At 32.2% G+C, this 9,667-nt stretch overlaps 1 protein-coding gene across 3 annotated transcripts in view; it reads right to left on the bottom strand.

Moving 5' to 3' along the window:
- LOC106462088 (E3 ubiquitin-protein ligase UBR4-like) overlaps positions 1-9,667 on the bottom strand; it is a 115,009-nt gene that overhangs the window by 84,207 nt on the left and 21,135 nt on the right. For all 3 annotated transcript variants that reach the window (XM_022389219.1, XM_013921970.1, XM_022389220.1), the window contains exons 12-14: positions 7,614-7,804; positions 6,554-6,639; positions 5,830-5,912 (exon numbers count right to left, since the gene is read on the bottom strand). In XM_022389219.1, the coding sequence (XP_022244927.1) occupies positions 5,830-5,912; positions 6,554-6,639; positions 7,614-7,804 (360 nt within the window). The remainder of the gene's footprint in view (positions 1-5,829; positions 5,913-6,553; positions 6,640-7,613; positions 7,805-9,667) is intronic.

Genomic DNA, 9,667 nt, shown 5'->3' with positions numbered 1-9,667 from the left:
GTGGGATTGACTGCCATATTATAATGCCCCCATGGCTGAAAGGGCTAGCATGTTTGGTGGGACGGGGATTCGAAACCGCGACCCGCAGATTGCGAGTCGAGCTCCCTAACCACCTGGCCATGCCGGGCCTATAAATAAGGGCACCATCTTTCTGGCACAAGTCGTCCATCATGCTGAAAGTGATGGTATTATCACACACCGCTGCATATTACCACAATCTCCATTATAATATGCTTATGCCAACATGTCTTGAAAAACTTTCCACTGTGCATATAGGTTGATTTCCACAGCTATAAACTGACACAAACTTCACTGGAGCTGCAATGGGAGACTTGACATCAAATGGAATTAATGATTCTAGGTTTCTTCAGTCATCTTTCATATGAATATATCCACTGACTTTGAGATGTGACTGAATAATTGTGAACTTTCTGGCTTGTAAATCTTCATTCAGTTCAAGAAGTTTAAAGGCTTCTTTTTGAAGACACTGTGTCCTTTGGCTTACATTGGTTACCAATCTTGTTATACAAATTTCCTTTTTTTCATAAAGAGGTATGACATAACCCTCCAGCCATAAGTGTATTTGTGGCCACATTACAACTGAATAGACTGGTTTTCACTGTCAATTAAATATACATGTGCTTAACTGTCGCACATGACATCTAAACACATGCCTCTGCATTAATTAATATCATTATTATCCAATGCTACAAATTCCCAATGTAGTAGAATATTATCAGAAAGACACTTACACTCTACTGACACATTGCTTTCACTGCTGATTTCTCCTTTGTTGTTATTTGCAACAATAGCATAGTTTCCAGAATCACCTGGTTTTGCATCTTCTATTGCAAGTCTAACTATACCATTGGGTGTCTGCTCCATCTTAAATTTATTACTGGGTTGGATTGGCTCACCATCCTTTGTCCTGTAATATTTCAAAAGCAGTTGACACTATGAAAAATATTTCAAAAATTTTCATGTTACTAAATATTTTAAGATCAACTGGGATTTTGGTGAGTTTCATACCTTTAATTTTTTTTAAAATGTACAAATCATAATGTACATGTGAAAACAAAATGAAATATAATGAATCCATAAAAAACGTGGCTTGTAAGTCCTAATAACAATTACTAAAAATATAAACTTGAAATTAATAAGCAAAACGTGTATAAACTTAGGTAATGCTTTATTTTTAAATACTTCTTTAAGTTGAGGTGAATTTGGCTAACAAAATATCTAGCAGAACAATTCCTTTGATAAATATGATTTCTTATAAAATTAATTGTTTTATTTTTATATCTTCAAGCTTTCATAGTTTTTGTTTTATAAAATGTTGCCTTCCAAATAACAAAAAACTATATATTTTTCTCACACTTTAATTAAAAATTTGTAGTTGTTCTAATATGACTATTCATTAATTAATAATTAAAACGATAAATAATAATTTGGTTAACAGTTTGTTTGCAGAGATATTTGTTTTTGTGAATAATTTTATTAGTTTATCATGTAAACACATTTTGAATCATATATCATATTTAGTTTGAGAAGAAAATGCCAAAATAAAGGTAAATAACTTTACCATGTTATGTCAGGTGGAGGGTATCCTACAACTTTTCCTTCTAGATTCACTTTTTCACCTTCCATAACAAACATTTTTTGGGGTAAAGCCTGTTTAACCACTGGAGGTTGTTCTGAAATAAAAATGTTTAAATCTGCTTATTAAAATGTTTTTTTAAATTTATGATAGAAGTTTTAAGAATATGTTAAGATTATATTGTTAGTACCTTGAAAACGAAGAACTGCTGTACTCTTTGCTTCACCAGCTATATTCTTTGCTGTGCAGCTATAGGTTGCAATATCTTCTTCAGTGACTTTCAAAATGTTAAGGCCATACATGTTATTCTTTTGAAAAATATTTACACGACTGTCAGCAGCAGTAAGAACTGTCATATTCCGACACCTATGAAAACAGTTTTAAAACCTATTAGAATATAAATAGTCTAAAGCTAAGTCTACAAAATGGTACTGATAATGTTTTTGTTATTCATTTCTATAACTAGTAGATGTTTTTAAATTAAACAAAAACATCAATCATTAAATCAAATGTGATTTTAAAAAATCAATGTACATTACAAAAAAGATTAAAGTGAAACAATTTTCATCTTTAATAGTTTTGTTCAATTTTTCATTTAAATTAAGTTGCACAATCAGTACAAGTGACTATAACAGCTCAGCCAAGCTGATGAATGAAATTATATTTTAGTTTCCTTCATTGTTATAAATTATACTATGTTTGATTTTACTGGGTTAGTTTCAGTAATGTTAGCAAATACAACAACAGATTCTGTAACCAAAAACAATGAGAAAACTTTCATCATTCTAAATTATTATTTCTTGTTCATAGTAAATGAAGAATATTTACAGATTTAAAAAAATTAACATTTTCCTAAACTGAAAATGTATTTCCAATAATACTTACCTCCACTGACACTATAACTATTTCTCGATCTCCAGGGTTTCCACTCTTTGCCCATCTAAGCATTGAAAACGCTTGCTCCAGTCTTTTATACCCAATCAAATGCCCTTGACAAATTCTAATTTGCAAAATTTTCTACCAACTTCAATGCACCCTCTATCTAGTTACTCTATATAAGTACCTCATTCAGATAATGTAATCACTTTTTCGAGACATAAAATGGCTTTTAGTGGGGTGGTAGGGTGGGAGAATGTCAGCAGAGGTAAGTGCAATTGGAAATACTGGAGTGGCCAGTGCAGGCATAAACCATACAGAAAGCATCTGTATAGAAAAGGAGTGTACCAAGATAAAGATGGTACAAAAGTGGGAGAACCGCACTACATCCAGAACAGGTATGCTCTTCACTTGGAATTCAGTTCCTATATCAAGGTTCCACAATTCAGGGTTGGAATTAAGGGGTCCTGGTACCTATATCCCACATTGGTGGTTAAGGATATTGTACTGCAATGTTATATGTGTATACTTTTGATTGGATCCCAACCTGTAGCCATAGAGTGATGGGTTTCGCACCACTGGAATCACAACGAGAAAGTAGGCAACACCCCAGGCTCGGAATGACAGGATCGTGTATGCCTTATTCAACCAAGGGAACAGAATTCACCCGGTCTGGTATTATGAACATTCATCCTCAATCCCCAACCAAGTGGGCAAGGAGTATTCTGCTTGCTCCTGTGCTCAACCATGGATCTAGGATGAGACCACTTTGTGTTCAGAATTATGAGGAGATAGTAGACGTCCTTCCATGAACAGTATATGAAACTGAACCATGCACCTCCCAACCGGAAAGCTTCGTGTCAAATCTGAACTGGAATTACGAGTAGGCTCCTATGGAGGTTGGTGCTACTCCTACAGACATCTGGGAAAAACATCAAGGGATCCATGTAAGAGGGCCCCCCAACTTTGCCCTCTCCTCCAAGAGTGGAGGAGTACATTCAAACACCCTGGAAAAAAGCATCTGTCCACCACACTAGTGACTGGAAACTAGAGGTGGTAAGGACTCCCGAGCTCCACTAATAAAGTATGGAAGGTAATACATGTTGGGAAGCCTGAGGAACAGTGTTCTGGAAACTGTGCAATAGGTGAACTAAGTTCCCTACATTTTTAAAAGCAAACCAAGCATGATTTATTCAACCCGAAGATCGGCAAGGACAGGCAGGATCCCCTTTAGCTTTACTAATGATAGTCCATGAGTGGCAGTCCATAATAATAATAAGGTAATACCATCTAGTAGGTGCCTAGATGGTTTTATGGTACACCCCATTTCGACAGAGTTTGTTGCAACCTGTAGTAATTATAGTGAAAGTGGTTGCTAATACAGAATTGAAAAGAGAAAGCATACCTGTCTAGGCAAACTTACCACAGAGTGGGATACAGTGAAAAATAAAGGGACCCTGGAAATAAAAGAGTATATGATTGAGGAAAATACTCACCTCTGGTAAAAATCTAACAGGTGTGGTCAAAATAGCTACAGGGGTAGTCAAGAACCTTCACCTTTATCTCTGGTAAAAATCTAACAGGTGTGGTCAAAATAGCTACAGGGGGTAGTCAAGAACCTTCAGAAGAGGAAACCACTAGATCATGTAAGTAATGTGATAGGAAAGTATCAGTGGTAGTCTACATACCAGTCAACACAATGTCTTCCAGAGGGAAATTAAACTGGGCGGCTAATCACATAGAGATATGACGAATATTGTGAGATGTGACATGTAAAAGATTCCTTTCCTGTAATGATAATCCATTATGGGTCATATGAATCAACTTATGAAGCTACTTCATTAGGGTAATGGGAGATAAATCACGAGAAACAGAAGGATTCCAATGAATGGACAATCGATTCCTACTACCTCGAAATGAGTTAGTATGAGCCACATAACACTTGAGGGCCCTAACAGGACATAACAAACAATCAGGATCGGAATTGTCATAAAGGTGAGAAATGGCTGGCAAATGGATTAGTGAGAAGGAACTTTTCCCTTCCTTGGCTACCAGAGTCTTGAGAAGAAAAGACCTATTGGGGTAAAGCAGGACAAATGTTGAATGATACGGAGTCCAATGTCTAAAAAAAAATTATTTTGTTTTATATCCTCCATGTGCAAAATTTTTAAAGGCTTAGCATTCTACTTCAAGCAGTAACCAAGTACAAAGGTTGTAACTAGAAGAGATAAGTGTTTGCTTTACTTCTTTATTTACTGTTCTATGTTTTAAGAAAAATAAGTTTAAGAACTTATTTCTAAATAGCAATAATCTATATACATATATAATGTATAATAATTGAAATGTGACTATATTTACAAAATACTTGTCGACTAAAACACAGCCAAGACAAGCTTTTTTTGTACAGACCAAAGATTAGTCTTATGTTATTTGATATGGTAACATGAGTGCACATGAGCCACGTCATTGTAACTTCTGTATTGTTAGCCAGGTATGGCTGAAAGGTCAATAAAATAAAAATAATAAATATACATAGATGTACAATTTACGAGATTTAAGCTATTTAGTCTAAACATTTATGTTTGTTATAATTTGTGGTCATACTAGAATGAACAAGGCATAATTTATATTTATTTCCTAATTTTTTAACGTGGTTACGAGATAGTTCATATCGACCAAACCTGTACAGAGATTCGTTACTGAAAATAATAGATAAAATATAAATTTTTTTATAAGAAATGTTTGATAACTATCTGGACATTATAAGAACTTCCCATGTGAAAGTTGAAAATTTTCTGATGCAGAAAAGTATTTTTAATCTTAAAAAATTGGATAGGCAACATGTGAAAAAGAAAGAAAAGGCACGAGAAAAGCATTGTTTTACAAACCTTAAGGCATAATAAAAAAAAAAAAAATGATATTTTGCTTATAAAAGCATTGTAGTGCTTACTGATAATCTGCCAGATTTTGTTAACATATGCTTACTAATTTAACAGTTATAGTGTGAAAACTATAATAAGCACAAAATGGTTATGAGGTCAGTCCCAGGGACCGAGCCCGTACTGAAAGAGTTAATAATTTAAAACTTACTTAAACATGTTTTTCGAAAAATACACAATAAATTTTGAAATGTCTAAGATCACAATAGAAAAAAAAACAAGGACTGAAGGAAAACAAAGAATGAAAACTTGAATTAAGGACCTAAATGTTTTGCTTAAAAAAAATTATAATATTTTATCTCAAACAAACATACTGTACAAACCTTAGATTACAGTGGTTTCAACTTCTTTTCCTACAAAAAAACTATTTAACATATTTTACTTTTTGGACTTCTTAGAAAGATTGTTCACACATACCAGTTTCTGATCGAGAAGTTTCTCTATCCAAGTCTTTAATGATACCTGCCAAGACTACCATCTGTGACTCTCCTAGTTTGCTTCTACAGGACAAACAGTGAATTTTTTTATGTACATAACATTGCTTTTTAAATGAAACTTTAAAAAAGATATAAAGTTACCAATAGCACAATTACCTGCTGACAATTAGGTTACACATTTTTTTCTTTTAATATTAAATTAATATTGAAAGTATTTTGTAGAATCACTTAAATTTGTATTAACTGAAAAATAAGTTAAAAAGTATTCAAAGATTTTTTTGTTATACATATACACGTGTAAATAAAAGCGAACTTATTAATGATAAACTAAAATTACTAAATTAAGCTTAACTCTAATAAACAAATTTCTACATTTTCAGAATATGGACTCCATTAAAAGTTTGCAAACTGAACACTTTAATCATTTACATGTGAAAAGCTAACATGATATTAAGTATATAAAATATATATATGTCACTATAAAACCACAAAATTGGTCAAAAGAGCACAAAAAAACATGATAAAAACGAAATGTGTGTTAAAAGTTCTACAGTAATGAACAGAACTATTGTTTTGATGAATATATGTTGAAATTTACTACCATATCATCCAACTTGCAATCCATAAAAAGAGTAAAAACAAATTTCACAGAATGTATTAAATAATTAAATGTTTGCAAGTACAAGTTAAAGAGCTAAGCTTACCTTAAGTAGTCCCTGATGTAAAGATTTTCTGAGCTTACAAAGTAGTTATTAAGAAAGTTGAAAATTCTGCAGGCAAGTCTGATATACTGTAATGGTAAAAAAAATAAAAAAATAAAGCAGAAATACAAATAAAATAAAACAACTGCAGCTCTTGAGATAATTAGACGTTGGAATTATAAAAACATTGAGATAAACAATTTCAGTCAACTATCATGTGGATTCAGGAATAATAACTAAAATAACACGACAAATATATAGTACAGCCACAAAAATGCTCTGTTGAAAGATTAAACAAAAAGTAACAAAAGCAAAACCTAACTTAATTTTGTCCCTAAGGCTTAATGTTACACTCGCAATATATAATTTCACACCAAATTTTACTTCACAGGGTTCACAACACAAGAGACTTTCAAAGACTCGTATACAACCAATGAAGTGTAGGTTACCAGATACATTCTATTGGTATTGAAGTGTATATCACTTCATTAGTTATTAGTGGTTGTTTTCTATTCAAATGAGCAATGTTAAATTTCATGTCTAGTCTGCCTAATGTCAGAGCTTTTTTTGGTGAGAAACAAAAGTGCATCCAAAAATTTTCACAGTATGAATTTTTTTTTTTCCAATTGATAAAATCATTTATTTTTTTTATTCTTATTATTTACTGCTACTCTTATAGTACTACTAAATACTAAAAATTTTTCCATAAGAGACATTAAAAATGAGGGTTAACACAAACTTAGAAGAATTATAGTGAAATATGGTTATTCAAGGTTTACCTTTCATTACACAACTCACATTTGGCTCACCCTGGTACGTGAGATTCATCTTAACATTATTAGAAGGTAAGAAGCTTTATAATTTTTAACATAATTAATCAATACATTTCACTCAAAAGAACCCTTGATAAATACTTAGCGAATTCACACCAAGCTCAACATCTCTCAGCAGTGCCTAAACTAGTAATACTCAAGAAAGTTCATCTTAGAATCAGAATATACATGCATAAGACTCACTTGAAAAACTAATGAATACATTTTGATTTCCCTTAACCTAAACTTACTCCATGAGGTTCACCCTTTTCAGGAATAAGAGAAGCTGATTCAGACGCTTGGCCCTGGGCAGGTTTTCCGTTACGGACATCACTATCTGATGGAGTAGTTGCAGGTGGGCCAGGAGTTACTGTCACGCCACAATCTTCAGGAGCTAAAGTTTCTTCAAACCACTGACCAAGTATGGGTTCACTGTCATCATCTAGGTAAAGAAAGGAAAAGAGAAGAAGCATAATTGCATTTTTTATCCTATTGTAACTAGTCTAAAACAAATTTGTATCTATGCTTAAGTTAGTTTTACCTTGTTAAATTTACAATTATATATTTTAAGCAAAATATCAAAAAAAGATCCATGCTACAAATGAAGGTATAATGTAGTCTCCACTTAGATACATTACAGTTTTCATTTTTTTTGTCGGAAATCTAATTTTTTTGTCACTAAAATTGTCAAAGATTCATGGATATGCAATAAAAAAATAGGAATGATTAATCAACTGCTATTTGGCAGTGTTCATAGGTACATTACAGAATGACTTATAGGTAAACAATCTAAATCTAGAACACTTAGCCAAAATGAAAGAAATAAAACCCCAAAGCAGTGAATATAAATACAGACCACCAGTTATTTTTAGATTAATCACCTAAACTTTTATTAGTATAATTTAAAACACACTTCTTCACCTGTATGTTCTGTTAATCACATACTGTACCAAAGAATGTGTATCTGCATGTGTAGTTTAACAATGTCAGGTTATTAACAAAAAATTGGCTAATCTTCTTTTGCTCTAATTGCCTATTGTTTTGGATCATTCAATATTAGTGTTACATGCAATTTACTGTATAGAACTGGGTAATAAAATTTCTACTACTAGCAGAGTAGGTTATGTCTGGAAGGTCAAACCTCCTTCAGTTATTTATACTATAGTGAACAACAATGACATGAGTTAGGTTAATACTCCAGAATTAAGATAACACCTTGATAGTGGATGACTCTCCAAGTCTTAACAGATTTTAGGGACAGTGTGTATTATTTATTTTCTAGCAATATTAGTAAGTTATACCATGCCTTTTCTTTAAAAGTTACTTTTATTAACAACAATATTTGTTATTACATTCATTATTATTATTACTGTAAAAAGTATTTCATATTGTTAGCTGACCAAGCCAAGTATAACTTTCATATGGTAGTTCTTACTTGGACATGGCCTAAACAAGTGAAACAAGTTCCATAGTGTTAATTGGAATATTTAATATATTTATTTGTTATTATTTGTAACTTTATTTTGTGTTTATTCTTTTATCATAATGATTACTGTGCATTATTTGCTCAGTATACTGACTTAGGACAGAGCATCCCGAGATATTATAAGGTTTACAGCTGAAAATATTGTTAACAGGGTTTCAAACTGTTAAAACAAAGTATTCTAATTATTATAAGTAATATAGTTTGAACCTTTTATTTAATAAGCTGTGCTCATCACTAGACGTAAATTTTTTTAGTTCTGATCTATGTAGGCAGCTTCCTCATCACTAGACGTACATTTTTTTTTAGTTTTGATCTATGTAGGCAGCATCCTCCTTACTAGACATACATTTTTTTTTAGTTTTGATCTATGTAGGCAGCTTCCTCCTCACTAGACATACATTTTTTAAAATTTTTATCTATGTAGGCAGCTTCCTCCTCACTAGACGTAAATTTTTTTAGTTTTGATCTATATAGGCAGCTTCCTCCTCACTGGACGTACATTTTTTTTAGTTTTGATCTATTTAGGCAGCTTCCTCATCACTAGACGTACATTTTTTTAAGTTTTGATCTATGTAGGCAGCATCCTCATCACTGGACTTACATTTTTCTAGTTCTGATCTATGTAGGCATCATCCTTATTACTAGACGTACATTTTTCTAGTTCTGATCTATGTAGGCATCATCCTTATTACTAGACGTACATTTTTCTAGTTCTGATCTATGTAGGTAGCTTGTGTTGATAAGAAGTTAATATTAATCTTTTTTTTTTTATAATCTTCACAAGAGAAACATAAATAAACAAATAATGTACTACATTAA

This window comes from Limulus polyphemus, unplaced genomic scaffold, assembly GCF_000517525.1.
Source record: "Limulus polyphemus unplaced genomic scaffold, Limulus_polyphemus-2.1.2 Scaffold1090, whole genome shotgun sequence".
Taxonomy (NCBI): Eukaryota; Metazoa; Arthropoda; class Merostomata; order Xiphosura; family Limulidae; genus Limulus; species Limulus polyphemus.
The sequence above is the reverse complement of the archived record's forward strand: the minus strand, read 5'-3'. Positions and strand labels throughout refer to the sequence as shown.